We start from the raw sequence: 27889 nt of genomic DNA on the forward strand, positions 1-27889 counted from the left end.
AACTTTCCCCCCATTTATCTGTTTTAATTCCTGATTTTTAAATAATAGGATTTCTAGCCATAGGGGAACACATGAAAAATGTGTACTTTAAGCATGACTTTCTGCTTTCAGTGTTCTTATCTTGATTTCATGAAAATGAGCAACTTAGGTAATCTAATTATTTAAAGATACTTTTGCAGGCAGGAAAATATTTCCATTCAATATTTGTATAGGCAACATGCACTCTGTATCAGAGCCTAATTCACTTGGGTGTACTGAGATTCATGAAACTTATTAACACAAAGTAATCACATAAATAATGTAAAATCTAATTTTCTGTTTCAGACTATCAATTTTCCTTACCTATTCCCACTGCCCCCACTCTTTGCCTGATTCAGGTTCTTGTAATATTGTAAATTATGAGCATATTAAAAATGAAATTCATTAAAAAATTAAGTTAACCTTCCCAAACGCTGGGTTTTAAAAGACCTCCTTCTCAATAGCTTCTTTATTTGGGAATTTAGTCTTCAAGTTCAGTAGTAGTATCTGCAGTTGTGTTTTAGCATCCTTGAAACACTTCTGAGGGACGACCACTTGATCACTGGATGGCCATAAATATATAAAGGCCATACTGAGATGCTCTGAAAAGCTGGGCTAAGGTTTCTACATGTCGTGGAACATTACCTTTAGAGGTGCATTCTTGGCTTCAGGGAATTCCCTTTCATCCAGCCTCACCCAGCGCTGTATGAACTGCTGAACCATAGGGTTTTCGTTGTTGACAATCTGGAATCCTGTAATGTTGGCTCCCCCATGCATGACTCTTTCTAGCAAAATATCGGTAAAACCCTAGAAAGAGATTGAAAGAGAATAATGATTGTGGGAGGTCATGCATTCGTACTCACTGTATCTGTTGGTTAGAGCGCTAAGGAGGAAATGAAAGTTCCTTCCCCAGCATTCTTCTTTAGCAATCAAGGAAAACCTGGACAGATTGTTATATGTCAATTATATCTCAATAAAAACCAAAACCACAACAAACAAACAACCCTGATATGGACTAATTCTTAGGACACTCTGGCTCTGAAACTACAGGCATGGTGGAGAAAATATACATCCTTCCATTTTAGTGCCTGTGTCTTTAGTGTAGCGGCTGCAACGACAAACATAGGTGTCAACTTCAAATGTTTTTATTTCTTTCATTTACCTGTATTTTTAGTTTTTCTTCATTGAGCACAAATACAATGATTCATATAACTGGAAAATGTTGAAAACGTTGACCCTAGCTAGAGGTATCAAAAACTCTTCTTCAGCTTAACATGCCAAATGCAGCAGATTCCTTCAGACTCTAATAATGAGTACTTTCAACATTTGTAATTTACAGAAATGCCAAGAAGCGAAACTGACAGCTTGGTTGTATATGATGGTGCAAACCCCGGGGTATGTCTCACATGTGTCCCTGAATGTGTTTTGACATCTACTTCATAGCATCCACCATTTTCTTCTTTTGTCTCTTGCCAATTGCTGCTGATGCACTTGGGTCTTCAGTGGGCTCGAGCCAATTTATATTCATAAAGAAATGGGAAGAATTCTTCCTCTTTCCTTTAGATTCTCCTCCCCAACATTTACATGTAAAAATTTTCAAATATACAGAAAAGTTGAAAGAATTGTACAGTCACTTCAGATTTTACAATTAATATTTTTCTATCCATTCATCAATCCATTTCATTTTTTAGATACCTTTCAAAGTAAGTTGCAGATATTAGTATACTTCATACCAAAAGACTTCAGCACGCAGGCCATTAACTAGAGTTCAGTGTTTGCAGTTTCCATCCATCCTTCCTTCCTTCCTTTCCTTCTATCTTTCGGTAAAAGTTACGTCCAGTAAAATGCACAAATCTTAAATGTACCACTCGATGAGTTGATAAATGCATACACTATATTACTCAAATCCCTACTATTTCTCTAAAGTTTTCTTTTTTTACATTCTAAGTTTTCATTGAAGTATAATAATCATATAGAAAAGGGTATACATCTTTATTTTTTTCTTTTTTTAGAATGATAAGGTTTTTCTTTCTTTTTTTCTTTTTGGCTGCGTTGGGTCTTCGTTGCTGCGCATGGGCTTTCTCTAGTTGCAGCGAGCGAGGGCTACTCTTCGTTGTGGTGCACAGGCTTCTCATTGCAGTGACTTCTCTTGTTGCAGAGCACAGGCTCTATGCGCGCAGGCTCAGTAGTTGTGGCTTGCGGGCTCTAGAGCACAGGCTCAGTAGCTGTGGCGCATGGGCTTAGTTGCTCTGCGGCATGTAGGATCTTCCCGGACCAGGGCTCGAACCCGTGTCCCCAGCATTGACAGGTGGATTCTTAACCACTGCACCACCAGGGAAGTCCCAGTGCACACATCTTTAAATATAGCCTGATGAATTTTCACAACCTGAACACATGAATGTAACCAATATCCTGTACACCTCTCTCTCTAGTCACCATCCCTACAGCTGCTTCTTTTAATTCTGCATTTCTTTAACATGGTCAACAAGGCAGTCGTAGAAAATATTTTAGTGAAGCAGCTTTTTCAGTTATTACTCTCAGCCCCATTCCTCTTCCTTTCATAAGTGGGATATGAGCCAATGGAGACTGGACAAAGGGACAAATAGTTTGCATCACTGAGAACCATTCCTCCTTTCCAGTGACCCCAAAGTACTTTTTAAAATTAACATTAACTTGTTAGGATGGGTTTTCTCCTAAAGGCCTCCTTCCTGAAAGAAACTAAGACTCAGTGTTTTCTCCCATTCGCTCCCCTCTGCACTGCAGTCAGCAGAGAGGCTTGCCTGTGCGTAAAGCCTAGCAGAGGCTCCAGATGGGGCTTAAGCCTAACTGTTATCCAACTCCCAACTCTCACCCCCCAAACAAATATACAAATAAAGAGCTGAGGGCAAAACTTTAACAAATGGCTTTAAGTCGTTTACTGTGCCAAACCATACTTGCCAGTTAACAAGTATTACACAAGAGCATTGAGCAACTACCCATCTGTCTGCTGGCAGGGGTGAAGAGTGGGCTCTCTGGGGCTCTACTGTGTCCTAAAAGCCTGGCCTGCGAGGTGGAGGCCCCTTCCTTGAAAGAAAGGGGTTGAGAATGCTTCTGCCACCATGTTGGTTCCCAGGGTCAATGGCCACAGTCTGCACTAGGAAGTAGTATTTCTTGTGTCTTTTATACTTTGATAAGCATCGCACCCCTGTTCACCTCATACCTTAGCATGTTAAAATGGTAACACAGGATTAACAAAAAGGAGGGCGAGAGAAAGGATCCCAGAAATCTCACGTCTGCCTTAAGGCATAAGAGCCAGCACTTCAGTCTGGTTACTCACCATACCACTCCCTTCCAGAAACATTTTACCTCACTACCTTTTTCTTACAAGAGACACTAGAGGGGTCCAACTCAAATTTACCTCACCAGTCACCTGTGCTTACTTCCAGGAGGCTTCACTCTGCCACACAGGCCCCATGTATTCCCATTTGGCTGTCTTTCTCTCCAGTAGCATACCATACCACTGAGGACCTAGGAGTTTCTCAGTCAACCCGTGTTTTATGACAGCTGCGTCTGGGATTAAGTTCTGGCACCCCTCAGACTGGAACCAGCCTGGCTGTCCTCGTGAGATTAAATGCGTCCACGGCAGCACAAATCAAGCCAGGGGAAGGTCACCTCAAATGGCTCTTCTGTCTAGCAAGACCTGCGCGACACTAGCTCCTACTAACTGCCCTGAAGATTTACCCGTCCACATGTGCAGAATGCCTAACACAGCCCCATGGACAAAATGGAGAGAGCAGAAGTGTGGTAGAAAAAGAAAGGAGATACTGTAATAGGCTTTTTTTGTTTTCCTTTCATTCTCGTATATTTATTTTCATGACAAAGGTTTCACAGTGCTTACAATAACTGTAACAACAATAATTGTAAAATGGGAATAACGCTGATGAGAAACCCCTTCTATTTTAGTAAGAAGTCTGATGGAAAGTAGTTTTTCCAATAAAATTGTACTTTTTATTTGTATTTATTTTTTAACATCTTTATTGGAGTATAATTGCTTTACAATGGTGTGTTAGTTTCTGCTTTATAACAAAGTGAATCAGCTATACATACACGTGTGTTCCCATATCACTTCCCTCTTGCATCTCCCTCCCTCCCACCCTCCCTATCCCACCCCTCTAGGTGGTCACAAAGCACCGAGCTGATCTCCCTGTGCTATGCGGCTGCTTCCCACTAGCTATCTGTTTTACGGTTGGTAGTGTATATATGTCCATGCCACTCTCTCACTTCGTCCCAGCTTACCCTTCCCCCTCCCCGTGTCCTCAGGTCCATTTTCTATGTCTGTGTCTTTATTCCTGTCCTGCCCCTAGGTTCTTTAGAACCTTTTTTTTTTTTAGATTCCATATATATGTGTTAGCATATGGTATTTGTTTTTCTCTTTCTGACTCACTTCACTCTGTATGACAGACTCTAGGTCCATCCATCTCACTACAAATAACTCAATTTCGTTTCTTTTTATGGCTGAGTAACATTCCATTGTATATATGTGCCACATCTTCTTTATCCATTCATCTGTCGATGCATGCTTCCATGCCCTGGCTATTGTGACATATGACTCTTCTTGAAGTATGGTTTTCTAAGGGTATATGCCCAGTAGTGGAATTTCTGGGTCGTATGGTAGTTCTATTTGTAGTTTTTTAAGGAACCTCCATACTGTTCTCCATAGTGGCTGTACCAATTCACATTCCCACCAGCAGTGCAAGAGGGTTCCCTTTTCTCCGCACCCTCTCCAGCATTTATTGTTTCTAGATTTTTTGATGATGGCCATTCTGGCTGGTGTGAGATGATATCTCATTGTAGTTTTGATTTGCATTTCTCTAATGATTTATGATGTTGAGCATTCTTTCACGTGTTTGTTGGCAATCTGTATATCTTCTTTGGAGAAATGTCTATTTAGGTCTTCTGCCCATTTTTGGATTGGGTTGCTTTTTTTTTTGATATTGAGCTGCATGAGCTGCTTGTAAATTTTGGAGATTAATCCTTTGTCAGTTGCTTCATTTGCAAATACTTTCTCCCGTTCTGAGGGTTGTCTTTTCATCTTATTTATGGTTTCCTTTGCTGTGCAGAAGCTTTGAAGTTTCATTAGGTGCCATTTGTTTAGTTTTGTTTTTATTTCCATATCTCTAGGAGGTGGGTCAAAAAGGATCTTGCTGTGATTTATGTCTGCCTATAGTTCTGCCTATGTTTTGTAATAGGCCTTTATGGAGATGAAAGGAGAGATCTTGTTGCTAAAGGGCAAGAGTTGGCTGGCTCTTGGTCCTAATTCTCCCTCTGGCCTATTTGTGTACGTTTTGCTTATTTGTAATCTCTAATCAGATTCTATGGCTTGAATGTTGCCCTGGTGCCCAGCATTTAGATGCAGCAAGTCACAGTTCTCAAGGTTGAGATAATCAAGGCTGGATTCTCTCTAATCCCTCTGCAAAAACATTAATGTGACACAGCTAACCAACAATTATGAAGGACACAGAAGGGAAAAGGAGAAAAGAGGTGAATCGCAGAGAAGGGAATGCAAGGAAAACTGACTGAAAGGCAGGAGTTGGTTGACTCTTGATTGCCCTATTTCTGATACCTTTTCTTCAAAAAGAATTATCTTTTTGTATCAAATATTGCTAAATTCCATGGTTCAAGTGGCACTGACAGTCTACAAGATTGTAAAACTTAAAGCTTGATTCTTTCTACAGCCTCTTCAGAGACACTAATGCGGCAGAGCTGACATCCAACAGGTAGGAGAGGAAAGGAGGAAAGAGAGAGAGAGAAGGACGGTGACAGTTCAGGGAAACGTTCTGCTTATGGGCAGGTTTGGGTGGACTCTAGTCTTTCTCCTCCTATCCCACCATTTTAAGGCATTACACCATCCCATAATAACCTTTGATGGATTTTTATCGTTATGACATCTATAACCCTAAAAGCAGGCCAAAGACCCCCCCAAACTTGTGTAAAGACACTAACACAACACAGGTGATGATACACCAGCCAGAAAGGAAAATGGAGTAAATGAAAGAGCAGGGGGTAAGTGGTAGGAAGATGGAAGTTAGGAGAGAAGTATGGGCTACTCCTCCTCCTATCCCATTATTATTATTATTTTGGTACTAAATTTATTAAAATCAAATTTTTTTTGGCCACCCCATGCAGCATTCTGGGATCCTAGTTCCCTGACCAGGGATTGAACCCGGGCCCTTGGCAGTGGAAGCCCGGAGTCCTAACCACTGCACCACCAGGGAATTCCCAGTACTAAATTTATTTTTAAAAATAAAAATGGAGGGACTTCCCTGGTGGTCCAGTGGTTAAGACTTCGCGCTTCCACTGCAGGGTCTCGGGTTCAGTCCCTGGTCGGGGAACTAAGATTCCACATGCTGCACTGCGTGGAAAGAGATATTAGAAAAGATATTTTAAAAAATCAAAATGGAGATTTAACATACCTTCCTCAATTATTGACAAAGCAAATAGAAAACAAAGACACAGAAATGGGAAGATTATAATAATACATTTTGATTTAACAGATTATCCCATAATTTTAAAGCATTTCATCCATTCATAGCCTCTGATTAGATCTCCTCCTTAGGCTGGTGAACCACAGTCTTCAAAGTGGTAAAATTGAGGCTGAGTCTCTTAAAACCTCTCAAAAGACATTGACACAAAAGCGATGATCACCAAACATATGGATGGTATAAGGGGAGAATAAAAGGGGAGAGGTCAGTGGTAGAAAGATGGAGGTTAGGAGAGAGGAGGTGGTTAAGAAGGGAGATTTTGCTGGTCCTGGTCCACCTCCTATATCTATCCCATTGTTTTTTATTTCTAGAGGAAGTTGCTATTTTTTTCTAGAAGAAGTTGCTAGAATCTATGATCATGTACAACCGTAATTGGGAAAGTTGTAAGTTGGGGCCTAAGTCTACCCATAGCTTCATTGAAATAACCAACACAACAAAGCTGACCAGCAAACACACAGCAGCAGGTAGGCAGGAAAAAAGGAAGGGGAGTGAGATGGATTCTGGCCGAAAAGTAAGAGGTGCCAGGGTACTGGTCCTCCTTCTCTGATATCTAAATTTAAGACACTGCACTTTTCTAGAATATGTTGCTAGGTTTGTTGTTGTGCTGGTCACACCCCCTCATGTATCCCTGAAACCCATGTAAAGACACTGAAGCAGAACAAGAAAATAAACCATGCAGAGTGTATAGAAAGGGAAATAAAATGACTGTGGCAGGGAGTATTCTGGTAGGATGATGGAAGTTAGGAGAAATGTCTTGATTCAGGGGAGAAGTTGGCTGTCTCCTGGTTCACTTTCTCTACCTTTGTGATTATTTTAAGACATCCCACTTGTCCATACCTCTTGCCAGAATTCACAGCTTGAGTTGGCTACAATAGAGACCCTGAGGTGGGAAGATGTCTGTCTAAGAACTCTGAGCAGGAACTAATGCAACAGAAATGACCTTCAACCATCTGGATGATAAAGGGGAAAACAGAAGATGAAAGACAGTTATAGAAATTTGAAGTTGGGATACAAGTTCTAGCTACGGAGCAGGAATTGGCTGGCCCTTGGTCCATGGTCACCTCTTATCTCATTAGTTTAAGGCATTGCATTTGTTCACAACTCTTGCTAGTGTTCTCTTTATGACTTAGTCACAGAAGGGCCTCCAGTTGAGAACACTGGCACTGAGTCTCTCCAAAATCTCTGTAAGACACTAGCACAACCAGAATGAACGTTAAACATGTGGGTGATAAAGGGGAAAATAAAGGGAGGAAGGCCGGTGAACAGAAGTAGTGCAGTGACCAGACAGTAATACATGTGAATACAGATGGATTTTTTTATTATTATCACAAAATCCTTGTCTTTAGAAAAAGTATAAGTTTGACTACCAATCTAAATATGTGATAAGTAAGTTTACAAGTTTTTACTTTTTAACTCATACCCTTGGCTCAGAACAAAAGTAATATTTAAAGTTCTTTAAGTCTTTTTAGTTTGTTCTCATTTTTGTTTCAGGGTTTAAGTGCCTGGCGCAAGCACTTCTTCCAATAGTAACTGCTTAAAAAAGGACAGAAAACCCATATCCTTTTATTTAATACATGCATTTAAACATGTCTGACTTCAAAGGAAATTTCTGTATCATGAATTCTGTTTCCTCGCTGACCTTCATCTACTATTAAAAATTATATACTTTAAAATAATATAGTTTGACCGAAGACAAAATGCATTCCAGTAGATTTCTTTGATATTTTCGTGGGAAAGGATGGCTCATTTTGTTTCAGCAGGTTGCTGTTTTATAGCAATTGCTCTATTGCTTCACTGAATCATAGCAGTTCATTTGTTGCTTAAAAATCAGTTTCTTCTTCTGGCATCTCCCATCTAACCAAAGATATTAGACTTTCTTCATTTTCTTTTTCTTCACCTTTTTCCATTTAAAATTTTGAGTGTGTGTGTATGTTGGGGGGGCAGTAGATAATCATGATTCTCACATAGGTGGGCTCTGAGAATCAACTTTTTTAACATAAATGTTACTCGGTTATGATAAATAACATTTATGATACATAAAATACCTCAGCCAATGAATTTGTTACATTTTAAGGCTTAGAGTCTATAAAACAAATTAATTTCTTGTTTTCTTTTGGAATTTTCAACTCGAATTCACTTTTTTTTTTTGTTTCGTTTTGTTTTTTTTTTTGCGGTACGTGGGCCTCTCACTGTCGTGGCCTCTCCCGTTGCGGAGCACAGGCTCCGGACGCGCAGGCTCAGTGGCCATGGCTCACGGGCCCAGCTGCTCCGCGGCATGTGGGATCTTCCCGGACTGGGGCACGAACCCGTGTCCCCTGCATTGGCAGGCGGACTCTCAACCACTGCGCCACCAGGGAAGCTCCGGAAGCCCCCTTGAATTCACTTTGAATGAGACACCAATGAGTTTCCAATTAGAACCTCTCTTATACTCTAGAACCCCCTTTTCTGTCTACCAACTAAATTGACTTCCTTATTCCATGTGTGTCTTAAAAAGAATGTGCCCCAAAGCAAAGTTGTTATATTCCCTTAAAATCTCTTCCTCTTCCTGTATTCCTTCTTTCAATTAATGGCACTTTAAGCCTATTGGGTCACTGGGTATGGGGCCCAAGCACCTGTCTTTTTTTTTTTTTTTTTAAATAAATTCAACAGGTGACTTTGAAGCACAAGTGGGTTTGAGGACCACCAGCCTAGTTTATCGTCCTGGCTTCCTAGGTGGTGCTCCAACTTCCAGTTCTTTACCTTTCCAGTTTATTTTTTGCATAATAAATTTATCTTCCTAAAATATCTGTTAGAGCATAATACTCCTTTCCTCAAATCACTGCAATGATTCCCTACTTTCTACAGACATACTGACAGCTGAATACCTTGACTTGACCTTCAAGGATTTCCATTATCTGTTATCTTTTGTTCTCTTGGCCTTATCCACACCTTTTCCTTCAAGAGACCTCATGCTCTAGCCACATCGCTCCCCTTTAAACCTTGGTACCTTTGTTCTGTAAGGGCCCTCACTTCATCCCTTATAGCTCTGGGTGTCTACTGAAATTTCATTCTTCAAGGGCCATTTCAATTAGTAAAATAATGACTAAGAAACATCTATATTAAATTTGTCTCTGTATTCTCTACCAGATAGTAATAAGGCCAATTGTGTCCCCCTTTTGCCAGTTATTACATAGGCTCTTGCACATTGTTGATTGCTTATGGGCTCTTGTCCTCCTTCATTGTCGCATGCCTTCCCATGCTTTCCATGTAATACGTTTATGTGTAAACTCCACACTATTATTGCTAAGTGACTCCGAGGTTCCAAATCCCCTGCTGTACTGAGTGGAATTTCTGTTGAGCCCGTTTTATTATTTCATAGGGATTTTAATAACTAGAAGTGATGATCAGATACTCAATGATTTTTGTGTGTTTAGATTAGATATCAAATTCTAGTGCTCCTTGCATTTCACCAATTTGGTTTGCTTGAAATTGTGTTTTGTTTGTTTTGTTTTTTGCTCACTGCCATGATGGTCTCCTTTCCTTTGGTTGGTCCAGTAAACTGTATGCAGAGGGAGAGATTAAAGGAGATGAGAGAAGGCAGAGAAAGGTTGGAGGCAATCCTATTGCTCACAGATAGGGCGAGTTGAAACTCTACTTCCTCACTTTCTATGTTCTAAGTATCTGTACACTTGACTATTTGCCTCTGTGCAACAATGGCAACATTTGTTGGAAATATGAATATAATCTCCGGAAGTTATTCCTCTGAGAAGGAAACTACTCATTTAGATTTGTAAGCTCTGCTGTAGTTCATCAATTGCATTGCTTCTCAGTCACATCACATCTGTTTGAGCCAGTGACTGTTGCCCACATCTGAACCCAGCAGTATAAAACCAACCATGACCTCTGTGCCTAATGCAAGGCCTTGTAAGCTACCTTTGATCAATTCTCCAAGGCCATCTTTTACACAGACACTAATTACACAACTGGCATCCGAAGAGAGATTGTCCTTGATTTGAGAATAGCCAGACAACTCAGTCTTCCAAGGATCCAGATGACTTTGGTATCATCCTGTCTCCCTTGATTCATACATACAGTACCGCAATTCAGTTTCCTTCTGGTAAGATAATTGAGGTTTGGAAATAGATATATTCAAGGCTTACTTTTAGAGCACTTATTTTTAAAATATTATGTGGCGATTTCCCTCGTATAATATTATTGTTAGGGTACATTTTGTACAGAGAGGAAAACAGAGACAAGATGAGTTGGGTGACTTTCATTGAGTTGATGGTAGATTATGGGTGAGAAATGAGAAAGGTGGCTTGCCTATATGGAAGATAAAAGCAGTAGAATGAGGGGTGGAAGGCTGCCAATGAGGAGTATCTGTCTCAATTTGGATGAAGGCTGGCTCTGCCTTTAGTGCCGTCTCAATTGTTCATCTGGGTGATGCTTTGATGGGGAAATGCACGGTAATTGTGGTGACTCAAGTTATCAGATTGCTAATGAGAGACACAAGTCTTTTTCTAGAAGCAGATCCATCCTCCTGGGAGGATGTAATGCCTAGACTTAAAGATTACAGCATATAAATTAGCACTCGATTACAGGTTGCTTGTATTGTTCACTCACTGTTTTATTCTCTAATCCAATTAACAAACATACTTCCAAACCTTCTAAGTGCTATCTGTTGGTACAGTGGCGAGCCATATCCAACTTGGTCCCTAACCTCACAACACTTTAGTCCAGTGGGAGTTATCTGTATGAATATACAAATAATTACAAGTTGACATAAATGCTATTAGTGGGAAAAATAGGCACTGATCTCTTTTTTATTAACAGTTATATTGAGGTATAATTTAAATACCATAAGATCCATCCATTTGACACTGATTTTTTTTTTTAAAGCAAAAATCAGATCATGTCTCTCCCCTGCTTGAAATTCTTCAGTGGCTTTCTGATGGGACCTTGGCACATGTTGTTCCCTATGCATTACATGAACTTTCCCTGATTCTTCATATAATTAGACCTTTCTCACCATTCAGATCATTGTTTCAAAGTCACCTTCTCTGAAAGCCCTTCTCTGGCCATACTATGCAGAGTTTTGACTCCCCACCCTCTGTCTTCTCTTCATTCCCAGCACAGGTCCCAGCACCTGTTCTACCTCCATTCCAGTGATCCTAAGTTGTGCCAGTTTGGTCTGTTCAGTATGTTTATACGGTTCTTAAAGAGACCACCTTCTGTCTTCCTTGTAGTAGAGTGGACAAGGTATTGGGCATATACGTGGTATATAGAAAAACGAGCTTGTTATAAAAATCTTTAGAGTAATACTAACCGAAGTATGTGTGGACTGGTGCTGGTCTGCTGTTTGTTACCAGTCAGAGATGATGGAGAGAAACTGAATATAAGCCTTTAGTTTATAAGCAAGTTGACAGAGTAATATGGCTGTTGAATCTAATACTAAAAAATCTTGGGCTTGTATTTTATATGTCTTGTTTTGTTTATTTCATGTTTTTTAGTAATTTATTGTTGTGCTTTTATTGTGTGAATATTTTGGGGAAAATCTGGCCCTTCTTCACAGATAATTTGAGAAGCACTGTTTTAGCAGATATGATGTGGGAGGGGCCCGGGGGAGAAAACAGAATTTTTTCAATGCATCTTGCTAGAACATTGAGTAGGAAGTGATCTTTCCTTGTTAATTTCAGGTGGGGGGTGTGTGTGGGGGAGGCAGGGATGGTTGACTATAATGGAGGCATTTTTGGAGAGGGGGAATGAGAGTCTCAAAGTTGGTTACTTTAAGCTGACAATTGCCTGTGTCTTTCTAAATGCATGGTAGGGCGTTGGACCCCTGCCCAGTCCCCACTCCTCATTCCCTTGATACTCTGCTGTATCCTATCTTCATTTGGAGAAGAAAGTGAATCCTGAACCACCAGAGAAGCTGTGTACCCAGGGGAGGTGACTGGGCTCCTGGCATTGGGGACCAGGGGGGATTTTTCCCTTCAAGCTCACCTCCTTTGCCTGTAAGGCTGGGCTCCAGCCCAGTGAGCTCTGTGTTTACATGCTATCTGCTGAGGTGTCAGTGATCACAACACGTGACTTTGAGCATTTGAATTTTTATTTAGAACATTAAAAATGGAAGTACAAAGAAAGGGAAAGAGTAGAGAACACAACAAGAAGACCTGGGAGGGGAAGGGAGCAGAAGGGAACATGTTATTGTCAAGCAAAACAGCATGATTCAATCTCATTCAAACTTGTTTTCTCTTTAAACAAAGTGGGCCCCTCTCTGTTTCAGGTACATCCCTAGATCTGGGAAGCTGCAGAGTTCACTTCTCCAAGCTCCAGTTACTCCTGGATGCTTCTTTGGAGTTCTGTTTTTTGACTAATGCTTTTGTTTTAGTAAAATTTTAGAAAAATTAGATATAATCTAGCACTCCCCATCGTTATTTTCTGGCATGCTAATCATATGAATGGGGCAGACGGTGAGGGAAGGAGAGAAGAGAGAGCAAGAGAAAGAAGAGGGATGAGGGAGCAGGGGAGGGGAATGTGTGTGTGTGTGTGTGTGTGTGTGTGTGTGTGCGTGTGTGTGAGGGAGAGAGAGAGACAGGATGAATATGAATGTAGCAGGGGAGAAGACAGTGATGGAGATGTAACTGGTGCCTGCTAAGATACATTTCATATTGGCCCGTTGGACGCGTTTCAAACCCAGATTCACAAAGCTGTCCTTGTTTCTTTTAAGTCTTTTTCTCTCTGATTACTTCACCCTCATAAATTTATAGTTTATACGTCATTCATATACATTTATGTCTTTGCAAATGTTCTTATGTGACCTTTGTGGGGCTGGCCTTCTGTCTCACTGAGATGCTTGAGTGGGTAAAATGAGAAGAGCGAGATGCTCTTGGTAAAGTGTCTGACCAACCTGGACTGGAAACCTAGCTTGGCAATGGATTAGCTGTGAGACTTCAGACAAGTCATGTATTTTTTCTGAGCCTGTTTCCTGATCTCTAAAAAGCTTGGGGGAAATGGGTGGGCAGGAAGTCTCTCCTCACTGGAGACATTAAAGGAAAAGCCTAAAGAGAACAGCTAGCAGAGCAGGGAGGAGTCTCAGATAGTCAGCGCTCTTCCCCCTTTGTCTCTTGGCACAATGGCTAACTTGATCACCGGTCCTACGGCCCTCTCCCGCTGGCAGCTGACATTACCTAACTTCCACTTGTAGGGTCCACAACTGTCCCCGACCCTGGGACCAGTCTCAGCCTAGGCAAGGAAACCGTCGGGTCTTCTAAGGCAGAGGTTAACTGGCGCAGCACTGAATGAGTCCTACCGTGGCTTACAGTTTCCCCTGGGCGCCTCAAATGCTTGGAGAGTTTTGGTTTATTTGGCGGGCTGGGTACTGAACATCTGTTGTTGGATCATCTCAACCCGGATCCAGTTTGTTCTGTGTCAACTGTTAAATGGCTTTGATTGATGTTTTAGAGCTGCAGCTCTGTTTAGAATGTAGCTAAGGGCACTCAACACCTTGCTTGGCTTTTGCCCCCCTGGACTGATTTGAAGTCTGCTCTATGACAATACCCCAAGGCTAACAGGGCTCTGCTTGTGCTCCGCCACTTATGTCCTCTATATTCACCCAGCTGCTGCGCCTACACTCTCACTGGCCTTCCCTGGTCCAAACTGACCCTCCACGAGGGAAGAAATGTAGAGCTGGAAGTCACCTTGGAGTGTTTTTCAAATTTTAGCCTCTAATATACCACCTTTACAGGGTTTTTTTGCCGCATGGGTGGATCATCTGAACTAGTCTTTACCTCATATACTTTCTTTACATCGACTAAGCTTTTTAATCTAAATATCTAATTTAGCTTCATAGAATTGACGGGAGAGTTATCTTTTTTGAATACACATTTAATATAAATTCAAAACTAATCAGTCTAAGAAATTTTGCCATATACTACCTCAAATCATCTCATGTACAAATAGCACACTTTGGGAAACCCTGATCTGGTCTATCTCTTCATTTTACAGATTAAGAAACAGGTTCAGAGAGGTTTGGTTTGTCACAGGCTAGTTAGATCAATTCTTGGGATTCGAACCTATCTCCTAGCTCCTGGTCTAGTGCTTTTTTTCTTTATTATGCCTAGGGTTAGTCTAGGGTTCTGCACACTATTATTATTATTATTTTTGTTTTGTTTTGTTTTGTTTTTTGTGGTCCGCGGGCTTCTCACTGTTGTGGCCTCTCCCGTTGCGGAGCACAGGCTCTGGATGCGCAGGCTCAGCGGCCACGGCTCACGGGCCTAGCCGCTCCGCGGCATGTGGGATCTTCCCGGACCGGGGCACGAACCCGTGTCCCCTGCATTGGCAGGCGGACTCTCAACCACTGCGCCCCCAGGGAAGCCCAGTGCACACTGTTATTGACATATATGAAACAAATCACAATACACAACATGCCTGGGAATGCAGTGGAAAGGATCCTGATCCAGGACCTTACCATGAAAGAGAGAGAGGCTGCTTGACTGACAAATTGTATACCTGCTGGTTACCTCTGGTACTAAAGTAGAGACACATTACCACCTTAGGGAGAGTTCTGGAAGAGGAAATAACAGTCAATTGTGGAACAACCCCTAAAAAGAAATGACACCACTGACTGATACAGAATTTGTAAGAGACTTACTAACTCTTTGATTATTGGCATGTCCACTTCTGGCCTGACCAGATCACATCTCTGGCCTGTGCTCCCGATGAAATCTTTTGTTTCTTCCAGGGGTTTCAACAAGTTAGAACTTTCTGCAGCTTGTTGTCCATTCTGAAATGTACACCTTGACCTATGAAAGGTCTTTGTTGAAACATTTACAGAATATCCAGGTCTTGTCACTTTAGGATTGCTACCAGGGAAGGTCCGTGTAAAAGCACATAGAAGTCATTGCTGGATAGATGGGACTTAGTAGCAAAGGGGACACTTGGGGCTCTGGTGCAGGTGGTTCCAGAAAGCTTAGGTAGGCAGTGTGAGTGTTTTTGATTTTGCATCTGTAGAAGAAGGCAGTGGTTCTGTGCTGTTGTTACACCAAGATTCAGATGAGAACTTCTTCCCTTGTGTATGTGTCCTCAGCTTTCATCCAGCTGGCTCATCTTGAAAGGAAACATCTTCTTAGCTCCACTTACCCGTTTTTGATCATCTAAATGACTTCTAAATAGTTTTGGTTTGCTGTGTGTATCTATGTATATGTGTTTTTGGGGTATTTTTAGCTGCTTAAAAAAATCTGGTAACCACAGAAGGCATAATGTGGCTCATTGTTTTATCAGAGGTTAGTAACGGTTCCTATCTGTATTGCCCATATGCAATTTGATATAGAGAACAGGGACTTATGGAGACACATGGCTGTGTTCAAATGGAAAGAAGGTCACTAGAGGAAGAGAAGGGGTGGCAGCTCAAAGCATGGTAAATGAATTCATGTTTTCATTATCCAGACTGACATGACACTATATATTACATTCTTTCTGAGGGAACAGACTTTGCTTATTCTTGTAGTAGGCATCTTTCCAAGGTTTCATAATTCTGAGTTCTGTGTTAGGCATCCAGTTTACCATTCTTTTCCCCAACCTTGTCCTAGTGATTTTCTCTTGCAGTTCTGTCACTCTACATGCTTTCACTTCTGTCAGGTCTGGGTCTCAAAATTGAAACCAAAGTTCTGAAGGATTGTCAGTAGGATTAGAGAGGCCCAGTTAGAAATCCAGAATGGGAAAGGCCTTTATAGATCATCTGGTCACCTTACGCCAACTGAGACAGCCATTGATGTGCAGGGCTCAGGCTTAGATCTTTTAACATAGAACCTGCCTCCAGGACGTGAGTTAGCCGACCGTCTCCAGCTTCAGGCGCCTTCAGGATTTACCCCAGCTCGCAAGCGGGAGGTGGGTGCTTCCCAGGCAGTTGCCAGCCAGTGGCTGCGCAAGGTCGGGGTACAGTGGCTTGCCATTTGGGGGCAGCATGGGCCTCCTCCAGGTGGAGTTGTTGCACTGTAGCTCCCAGGTGTGCTAGCCCATGGTCTGAAGATCTTTTTTTTTAACTTTTAATTTTATATCGGAGCATAGTTGATTAACAACGTTGTGTTAGTTTCAGGTGTACAGCAAAGTGATTCAGTTATATACATACGTGTATCTATTCTTTTTCAGATTCTTTTCCCATTTAGGTTGTTACATAAATATTGAGCAGAGTTCCCTATGCTATACAGTAGGTCCTTGTTGGTTAAACATTTTAAATATAGCAGCGTGTACATGTCAATCCCAGACTCCCTAACTATCCCTCAAACTTCCTTCCTTTTCCCCTCCTTCGCTGATATCAGACCTGAATTGTGGTCTGAAGGGCTCCCTTGCTACTTGTGTCCCTCTCCCTTTTGTTTTTCACAGGCATTACTCCCAATAAATGTCTTGCACTTCTATTTATATCTCAGCATCTGCTTCTAAAGGATCCAGCCAATACATCAGCGAACTCCCCACTCCCATCTGAGTTTTACAGTATGGAAACCGAGGTCCTCAAAGGTGAGGTGACTTATCCAACATCCCATAGCTAGTGAGTAGCAAAGTCAGTAGGACAACCCAAAGTCTCTGACCCCTAGTTCAGTGCTCTTTCCCAAACTTCAGTCATCCGTGTAGCACCACAACTGCATATACCCCAAACAGATTTTGCTATATCGGTTTACAGCAACATGCTATTGTTTACTTGACACATTTGACATAAACAATTATTTCATTTGTTGTTAAATCTCTAGCCCTGTATGAAGTAATAGCATCCATAAAATTTGGGTTTTGATGTGCTAGTTTTATGTTTTTCTAGTACATAGTAAATAAATACATTTACCATTGTAATAAAAAAAAAGTTCGTGTGTGCACTACCTAAAGTTGTCTCATGTACCATCAGTGCTGAGTGAACCCTAGGCAGAGGAGAAGAGGAAGCGAGACGGAAGAAGGAAGGAAGAGAGGAAGGAAGGAAGGAGAACAAAATACTTATGGGTGAGAAAGAAATGGTAAAAATCCATCAATACCTGCCTCAGATACCTTGCTATAACCTCCACGTTTCCTGCCAAAGCCTGGCCTAACCCCCAGCGAGTCAACAAACATCCTTTACCTATCAGTTGTCTAAAAACAAATTGGATGTACTCAGATGTAAATTAAGAATCAAGATTTCTTCTCCTAAAAGAGTCGATTCATTTATCCCTACAATGGACTGAAGCGCTCCACTTTGAGCAATTTATTGGACAAGATGCACACAACGTTTCAAAGCAGTAACTCTAATCTTCATCTTATAAAGTGTTTGAGTGCACACACTTCTTAAGGAGGTTTAAGTAACATTTCCTTTCTCATTTAAAAATATTCATTATTAAAATAAGATTTAAGAAATCTAAGAATATAATTACGATAATCTTTCACTTTTGTTGCTATTCTTTTGGTTTAAGAGCTCTATAATGATTATGATTCTCTTGTGCTAATGAAATAAAGTTGGGGCTAGAACTCATGTTATGTAATAATTTAATAGATTCTTAGTATCATAGTGATAACTTACCATTCCTCTTTCATTACAGGGAGATGGTATTATTCAGAACCTCTGCCAAACATATATTACGGATTTAGAAGCCACTTTGTTAATTCCTAAACCAATTGTCCTTTTAGAGAAAGAAGACCTATAAACCAACCTTAGTAAAAAGTAATTTCTAGAATGTCACAAATTTTAAAGGCATGGGGAGTTTGAAGGTGAAGATTCAAGTTGTGTTTTGGTATACGTAGAAAGGTGGCTATACACTTTGACAGGACTACTTAATTGTTCTGTGTTCAAACCTACTGCTCACATCTGGTTTGAAAAGATTTGGTAGTGGCCTGTTTCTAGAAAGACAAATCCAATACTAATGTGCACATACACTCGGATTAATTGGGGAAAGAGTCAGTTTCTCGTGTCCCCTGTCCCTTGTTTTACATTTGAAACCTGATTAAAATGGTTGACGTTTCAACTCCAAATTAAATCTAAGAATAATCAGTGAAGAATCATATCAAATTATTAGTTTTTCAACGAGGAGAGGATATAAGCTTCACAGCTAAAACAGACACAGCATAATTGAAAACAAGGCTATTGCATTCAGGTTTTAGTATTTCCTGACCCATTTCTCGAAGTGTCTAGAGAACACATTAGGTTCTTCTTGTATTTCTTTTAGGGATAATTACAGGTGACACAAACTAAATAGAATATAATGCCCTGGAAACTTAAGCTCTGCTTGTTCTTACCAGGTTAGCAAGCATGTAGTGGTAACCCCTTGAATGCTTCCCCAGGATCACAACCTGCAGAAATAAAAAATAAGAAATATTGCTTATTCAAGGACATTTTCAATTGCACAGTCATTGGGATGGCTAGAGCAAATTACTTTTAAATAATCGACAAAGCGTTAGGTCATTTATATATAGTAAATCATAGTTAGTTGGGCCAGATTTCTTTTTGTTGCATTTTACTTTCAGGCATAGGATACAGGGAGAATTGCTAATATGAAAGTTAAAAATGTCAACAGCAAGGGAAGAAAGCTCTCTAAACTTCCAGGTCAGTGGCATCATTATCACTTAAAATAGATGGCAAAAGTGATGAAACTGATGATCCCTCACCCATGAACTGGATTTCTGTACTTAGCTGTTGAGCTGGAAAATGGGCTGAACTTTGCATACAAATTAGAAAATAGAATGTATGGTACATTTTTCTTTCTTTATCTGGAATGCTTAGGGAATAGAACACTCAAGGAATGGGGTTAATGTGCTTTTTCAGGTTAATCGAGGTTGCTTTTGCTTATTGAAAACTTTTCTAGCAGAAGCAGTTGAGAAAAAAAAAACTTTTCTAAAATGCTTGCCTTCCTTTTCTTACCTTAATATGAAAGACTTGTGAACATCTGTACATCTTTTGGTGCTGAATGTGCCTTAAGGTAGTGGGGGAAGGGATTTTGCCCCTAGGGGTTATTTGGCAATGCCTGGAGACATCTTGATTGTCCCATCTAGGAGGGGGGACTGGTATCTAGTGAGTAGAGGCCAGAGATGCTGCTAAATATCCTATAATGCACAGGGCAGTCCCCACAACAAAGAATTATCCAGCCAAGAGTGTCAGTAGTGCCGAGATTGAGAAACCCTGCTTTAGGGTCATCACTCTTATCCTAATTTTCATGAGTAGCACTGTATTAATACGAAGCTTTACCGTTTACAAAGCGCATTTTTATTATCTCAAAACATGTAAGTGGATTGAACATTTTCCAACTAAATATATTGGTTGGCAGTTGAAAGGTTTTCACAGAATACCTGACATAAGCTTCTTTCCTTATAGTTAAGTAGAGCAAAAATTCTGGTTAATTGAAGATTTTATAAAATGTCATTGTTTTGAGTACTGACTGTATGCAGGAGTGGGAGCGAGGAGGGGGATATGATAGAGGTTAAAGACACAACCAGAGGCACAACCAGGTTTTGTGCAGGCCTGAAGCTAATATCACTTTAAGAGCCTTCTTTAAGAAAAATAATACAAAATTATGAATACAGTATTTGGAATAAGGCCTCAGAAAGAACCTGTGCGAGTAAGGGGCCATTAAACTTCATCATGTATTCCTCTATGGACACAGCTGTCAAGGGTCTAAAAACAGTTTGAGAAAACAATGTACACATATCAAACCAGAACTATATATAAAAGGTCATAATGATAATATTAAAAACAACTGCCCTTAATTGAGTTCCTAGTATATGCCAGGCACTGCGCTAGGTGCTGTATTTAATCCCTAGAATAATTAAACAGATTAAGTATCATAAGTTTCATTTTACAGATGAGGTGTCTCAACCAGAGAGAATTTAAGTAATTTACCCAAGGCCACACAGCTAAGAAATGCTAAAGCTGGAATTAGAACCTAGGTCTGTGTACCTCTAGAACCCACGCTCTTGGCAGTACATTACATGGTTTCTTAATATGTGCTAAATGTCAAATATCAAGAATTACTCTAGGTTCTCGGAGAAGAGGAAGAAGAGATGTCTAAGGCCTGCTGGGGTGGATAGGGAAGGCTCCCTGGAGGAGATGAGGTTTAAGCTGGCCCAGAGGTGTGGAACCACATATTTAAATATCGTGCTTATTTCAATTCATTTTAAGTACTGCGAGAGAGAGAGAGAGAGAGAGAGAGAGAGAGAGAGAGAGAGAGAGAGAGAGAGCGCTATTTTTGATTAATTTAAAATATGAGCCACGTATCTGACTGATTATTTACGGAGGAAATGAAAGGTTAATGAATGTCTTGAGGAGGTGATTTCTCATACCACTGTGACACAAAATGAGCTGTTAGGTATCTGCTGGGATGTATTCTTCAGTGTCCGCTTGTGAGAAACATCCTTCCTGGTGATGTTTGTTAACTTTGATGGCAAGTTGGGACCATACATTTGTTGAATTTTTAATTCCCTGAGAACCTTCAACATAATAAAATCAGAGGGTTTTGAGTTCTGTTAGAAAAATGAGCATGATTCCTAAGGACATCTGGCAGAGCTTGGAGAGAAATAAAGAAGCAAGCCCAAAGGAAACAGAGTAAGTCTGTCTCACCAGAGGCAGGGTTTAGTGTTCTTCTGAGCATAAGAAAGGCAGCAGGGAGCCACAGAAAACATAAGTGTTAGACGACCCCCGAAAGAGAACCCAGGAGCCCAGCCTTGTCACATACTCAGTTTGATTGTGGGCAAATCACTCAACTTTCTCCAGCCTCCATTTCCTTACCTGTAATCTGGGACCATGAGCCTGGCCTTTCCTATCTCAGCACCGTTGTCAGAATTAAACTGAATAACATCTACAAAAGTGTTTGGGATGTGCGTTATGTGATCGTGTGCGGTTAAATAACCGTGGAGAGAGGTCATTCACTAAGATAGTGTTTTTCAGGTTCAGAAAAACTTGAAGCTATTAGAATATCCCCTTTAGTCCATGCCCAGATGGTCTGTGCAAAGCAAACTCACTTATTTGAAGGTAGCTCTCTCACAGCACTACGCTTTCAAAATTTAGTTTAAACTGGAAGAGGTGGGAAAGTTCTCTAAAGATAGGAACCTCTAGGTGTCACAAAGCTGTTGCGTTAAAAGCCGTAATTATTTCCTCATCCTTACTTTCAGTGCCTTCTTAACTCTTATTTAACATACAGTTCTTACCAATTTTGGTTTTCTAGTTCACAGTAAGTGAAAAGCTACACATTAAAAGGGGTGTGTATGGAGGGGGGTGGTGATATTAGACAGGGGTACATTAGCAGCAGAGGAAGTGACAAACTGACTTAAAGGGGAAGAAGGAGTCCCCCCAAAAAGCAGACAACACTGCACTACAGCACAGTATAATCATGGATGTTCATCCTGAGTGCCTGAGTCATCAGGGTATGGCTTATGGCGTTCAGTAATTTCTGCTGAAAAACCTAGGGAAATTATAATACATCTGAGGGAATGCTCAAATGTATTTGAGCATTTGAGCATCAGAAATGCTCAAATTCCCGATAACTTAAGAGAGTACATCTCAATTATCTTGAAATGTTACTCACGTAGGGCAGCAATGATTCTACCGATGTGAGCTAAGTGAGGCCTCACTGCCAAAAGTGTCATGTTTTGCTCCTGATCTTTCCTTTCTTTGAAGTTTTGGTGCAGGGCTTATCAGAGTAGGGGTGGGATGGGAGGCTTGTGCGTAACACGGTGCACAAAGGAACAAGTTAATGGGAGCGCTTCTTGTTCAGTTAGTCTTAAATCTTTTTTCTTTCCATCTGTTACAGATGAACAAGGCATAAATTGTACCCTCAGTTCTTTAATGACTTTGGTAACCAAGAGAATATTCAACTTTGCTTTTACGGTAATTATAATCGCTCTTTCTGAACTAGTTTCAGAGCTTCAAGCATAAAAGCCGTTTTACCGTCTACTGTGTGAAATTTAAGGAGGAAGTATCAAGTTCCCGTCTACAGTTGTGTGTTCACTGTGCCTCTGTCAGATTTGTTGGAGAAGATGGATAGCTTGATACGATGGTAGATATGATAAAGGCAATAAGGGAATATGTGTGAAATGTAGATAAGATTCATTGTTTTAAGGAGATTTAGTTTTACGCCCACAAATAGGACCTGAAAGAAAGAATGCCACAGTCCTCGCTCACTGAAACTTAAACAGCAGGTGGCAGAGCATTAAATTATTTGTTGAAGGTCAGTGAATCATAGTCTACCCATCTGGGGGAGACCTCCCTTTACTGACTCCTCCATCCACTTCCCTGTGAAATTGGGGGCTGGGTATCACTGAGCAGTTAAAAATAATTCAGAAGATGTTCAGCTGGTTTTCTAGAGGCCCTTTCTCTTCCAATTTAATGCTTAATCTAGACATTTTCGTAATTTTAGAAATCTGAAGTTAAATTCCTCCATAAGACTACTCGAGAGAGGCCCACAGACCCTTTGGGGGCAAAAGCATCTGTTTTTCTATGCTCATATTTAAAAAAAATATGTGTGTGGAAAAGTGTCTGTGTTTTTTCCCTTGGATCCATCTGGTATGCAGATTAGGTTATTTGCAGACCTAAGTATCTCCATGTTTGGATTTTCTACATCGGTGCCAAAAAAGGATCTATGTATAATGATTGATCTTGCTTTGAGTACAGAACATTCCTTGCCGTTCACCTTAATCTGTTTCTCTTTGATTTAGGTACCCTGAGAACATGTGGCGGGCTGGGGGGAGAAATGAGGGCGGTTTCTGGTTTTAATTCACCAGATTTACCTGTTTATAGGTATTTTCTCTTTAAGAAAAAGCTATTAGACCACATTTTTTGGTGTGTGTTCAAAGAGAAGACATTTCTTCAGCGCCCCCCCTTCCCTTTTCTACTTCCTCAGTTACAAAAAGATACTGCTGTCCTACGGCAACCTATCTGATTTCAGCTGTGTTGGGAGTTAAATGGTGGTAAGCTACAGAAATCAGCCTCAGAATATGCCAGACTTCCCAAAAGAAGTCTTCCATCAGATATGATAAAAGCCGTTCATTTTCTTGAGTGAAAACCCCGAGCTACTAAATTGCTTTAGTCTTAGGAAAAATATATCAGAAGTCCATTCCTTTAGAATTATTTTTCTAATAATCTCAATCTGCACGCACACGCTCTCTAACCAAATGACAGTGCTTCATATTGCGGTCATCTCACTTGAATAAATGTGCTGGATGAGTGAGGCCGAGAAGAGACAATCACCCAAAGCCAGCCCAGTAGTGGGGGTGGCACAGATGGAAAACGAAAGGTTGAAGCTTTTCATAAAGAAGGAAAACGGGAGTATAACCGAGAAATCTCATCACTGTGTATACTGTCTTCAGGGGAAGCTTATGCAGAGAGAAGGCAACTGAATAGAAAATAAAATCTATTTTATCAAATCTAAAATCATCAAATAAAATGCTAGGATGTGAAGATTAGAGGACAAGGATTTCACCAAAGAACATGTCTTTGGGAAGTTTCACTTCCCAGACTTCAATATGGCATTCACTAAGATGAATGGAGTATGCGGAAGATGTAAACAGTGGGAGAGGCAAAGAGAACATACAAATAAGAGGCAGTAAATGGCCACAAGTAAGTTAAAGGAGCAACAGATTATTCCTGCTCGTACGAATAAGGGACCATTTCAGTGCATGTTGATCTTGGTGGGAACACCTCATTGTATTAGCCCTTAAACATCATTTCTCGAATTTCATTTCCTTACAAACTTCCTTAACAATTTGTGATCTATCCACATACCACAATACTATTATTTTCTTAACATTTATGTTTATAGCTACTCATTTACTTAAAGGTAGCGGTGTCCAAAGCAATAATATCCATGAAACTACATACAAGAAAATAAATACAACTGTGTGAAAATAGAATCTATTCATCCAGATGTCACTGAAAATCCTCTGGTGTACCATCAGGAGTGGTGGGTAATATTGCCTGAATGCAGTCGTGTCTTTAGGGAAGAGAATAAAGGTCATGTCTTCCTGTCCAGATAAAATACGGTTAATTTGCCTTATGGTTCAAATCTTAAAAGAGTATCCCCATCTACTTTCAAAGGTTCACGAGTCTTATAAGGGAGCAAAATGATGGGCAGTCTGGGAGGTAGCAGATAATGCCTGGGACTGCATACAAATGACAAATGTGGAAACTTACAAAGCCTTTCCTAAGGCAATTTCCATGTACTGCCCCACCTAGGAAGCCCAGCAGCTTTGATCAGCTAGAGTCCTTGGTCATAGGGCCAATAATAAATACTTAAAACATCTGGACCTTTCCATCATCTAACTTCCTGTAATGTGATGCATTTCCAAACACTGTGTCTTTTCTTGGAGTATCTCATCTAGAAGGCCTTTCACAGCACCCTATTTTTATTTGGAAATAACTCTAGATGTTTTTTCCGGGAGGTGAGGTAGGGGTGATTTTAACTAGTATTCAACCTAGAATAATACAGCAAAAAGAACATTAGTTTCTCTTCAACGTAGCCATATGTGTGACTTTTGTAGTCTCTGCATTTTGCATTGGCTATCCCCCCAAATCAGCGATAATTTATTTTAAACAATACATTTTAAATAACAGTGTTCTTTATGCATACTTTTATGAAATTTACTGTCACCTATTTTATGTTCACACTTATAGCAACTTTTGTTTTAATATTTACAACTTTATTCTAAATATCAAGTTGTATCTTTTTTCTTTTCTCTGTAGATCTTACAAAATTGTTTGGGCCCAAAGCACTATAATCCTGCATTTCAAGATCTACTTGAAGGACTGTATGAGTGGTAAGTAGAAGGCTTGGCAGTGCCACTAGACTCATTATTTGTATTTAAAAAAAAAAAAAAAGGAAAGGCAACATCTGGCATAAGGCTGAGCAGTCACTCCAACATGTGTCTTTTCCAGCCACAACCACTAGAGGATGGGTGGGATAACGTGGGACTTCTTCATTGGCCCAGGATTCACACTTTTCCATCTTTAGATATTTATCAGGATCAACAACTCTAGTATGTGCCCTGAAATGACACCTTATAGAACTGAAACTTGTAAGAGTCTAAAACTCTTTATAGATGTGATCTGAATCACCCTTAAAGCTTAGAACAAATAGGTATTTATTAAAGGTGATGTACTAGAAAGAGCCGTGAACATTGAAGTCAGATGGTTCTGGATTCAAATCCTGCCATTTACTTACTAGCTCCGTTACTGTGTGCAAAACTGAACCATGGACGGTTGGGTAGAGTTTTAGCGACCCAGGTTCAGCCCAGGATGTTGAGGCCTTCAAGTCAGGAGGGGAGAGGAAGAAGCATGGTGTGGGGATGTGTCGAATGAGATGTTCTCCTTAGAACTCCCTGATTTTGCCTCTGTGAATGCACTTCCTGTCCGTGCGATGCTTCCAACATTTGATACCCTAATCTGTGAAATTTTCTGTTGGCTGAAGGAAGCAAGTGAATGTGTTTTTATTTTCAAGTAAAAGTAAATATCTCTCAGAAACCCAGTGTGTTTCTCGGGCCTTTGGTTTTCAGGATAGTTGCTTACTTAGCAGGTTTCTCTCTCTTCTGGGAGCCATGTCATTTAAGTTTATCTCAACTTGCAAATGGACGACAAATGATAGAGGCTTAGCTCCTGGGAGGTAAAACACAGAATTCTCCTAATTCACAAATGTTTGGGTTGGTCTTTCACTCTGGCTATTTGAATTTCCATCCTCTTCTTCATCTGATAGCTCATCCACCTTTGTGATCACACTGACACGATAAACTATTGGTAGCTCGAAGTCAGCCATGGTGGAAGTATTTACACCACAGAAATCAGCCAACACTACAAATCAGGGCTTTTCCCCTCACCTTGAGAGCCAGTTTACCTGCATACCACTGGATTCAGAAGGAATATAGACTGAAGTCCCTAGTGGATGGAAGCGTTGTTTCTCTTAACCACATTCCATTCGTTTCTTCTTTCAATGAACATTTGTTGAATGCCTGCTCTGTACCAATCCTGGGGCCAGACACAGGGGAGACAGAGGTCACCAAAACCTGGTCCCCAGCCTGGAGGATCTCACCATTAGGGTAGGAAAGACTGCCAAGTTAACAGACAACTATAACCCAGCAGGAGAAGTGTGAGAACAGAAATATGTACAGCAGACTGAGGAGAGAATGATTAACTCATAACCTGTTAGAGATAGAAAGTACTTTGTCTCCAACTAAAGACCTAAAGAATTTTTTCCCTGTGGTTTTTATAAGTGGGAGCCTGACAAACAGGCGACTTAAAGAGAATGCTATTTTGAAAACAAAGAGAGATGTATTTCAGAGGGCTATTTCTCTTGATTTCAGGAGAGCCTTGTTATTTCACAGTGCTTACACACTAGAGGGAAGATTTTTATTTGGACCAACTATAGGCATTTGTTGTGATGGTAAGCCAGGGCTGGCTCTATAAGAAATTGTGACTGAAATGATTCACTGGAAAAACTAAGTTAGAAGGGGTATAAATGGTTATACAGTAAATAAAAGGCCATCCGCTAAGGCCAATGCATCCCAGCTTTGCCAATTGCAAGCTACGTAACCTTAGGCAAGTTACTTAAACTCTCAGTGTCAGTTTTCCATCTGTAAAACAGGGAACATAGTAGTTGAGAGGCAGCGAAGTAGGGTGGTCAAGAGTATAGGCTAGACTACCTGGGTTTGGGTCCCTACTTTGCCCTTTTATAGCTGTGTGACTTCGGACAGTTAACTTAAACTCTGTGTTTCAATGTCCTCATTTGTCAAATGGGTCTATCATTAGCACCTACTTTACAGACTTGCAGTGAGGAATAAATGAAATAATGCACCTAAAGCTCTTAACACAATGCCTGATGCTTACCCTATCTGTATTAGTTAGGTTTTCCCTGCCTTATTCCTATTGCAGTCCTCCCTCCCTCTATCCTCCCCTGCGGCAATCACATCTATCCTTCAAGGCCCAGCTTATATGCAGCCTCTTCCATGAAGCCTTCCCTGATTTTATGTCCTCACTCTTAAAATGTAGAGAAGTAGTTTCCTGCCACTGTGGGGTGAGGGATTTGGAGAGGTATCAGAGCTTGTTGCAGAGGGGTATTGAGGCCACTGGTTAGGATAGCACTGGGTTGGAGGTACAGGAAAGGAGCTGAGGTTTGCAGTTGGAGTTCAGGGGGATAAGCTGAACTGGGGGTTAACCAACAACAAAGTAACTCACATTGCTACCCTCCACCGCCCCTTCCTCTCCTGCCTGCATCATTGATCAAAACCATGAATTCAAACCACACAGAAACTGTGGCTCTGAAGAAGATGTGTGTGGGGAGGTAGGGGATTGTTCTGCCCAGAGACAAAGGAGCACAGGCCATAACCTAATTTTTCACGTGTAGTCATCACAGTGTTTCTACCACAGGAGAGAACAGGGGCTGGGGCCG

At 40.7% G+C, this 27889-nt stretch overlaps 1 protein-coding gene across 2 annotated transcripts in view; it reads right to left on the reverse strand.

Annotated features, from left to right (window-relative positions):
- Positions 1–27889, reverse strand: part of GRIA3 (glutamate ionotropic receptor AMPA type subunit 3) — a 282525-nt gene that overhangs the window by 87194 nt on the left and 167442 nt on the right. For both annotated transcript variants that reach the window (XM_089904122.1, XM_022561870.3), the window contains exons 5-6: positions 18765–18818; positions 664–825 (exon numbers count right to left, since the gene is read on the reverse strand). In XM_089904122.1, the coding sequence (XP_089760248.1) occupies positions 664–825; positions 18765–18818 (216 nt within the window). The remainder of the gene's footprint in view (positions 1–663; positions 826–18764; positions 18819–27889) is intronic.

The sequence above is a fragment of the Delphinapterus leucas genome, chromosome X (genome assembly GCF_059928025.1).
Source record: "Delphinapterus leucas isolate spDelLeu-1000000601 "Yukka" chromosome X, BTC_Dleu_Yukka2, whole genome shotgun sequence".
Classification (NCBI taxonomy): domain Eukaryota; kingdom Metazoa; phylum Chordata; class Mammalia; order Artiodactyla; family Monodontidae; genus Delphinapterus; species Delphinapterus leucas.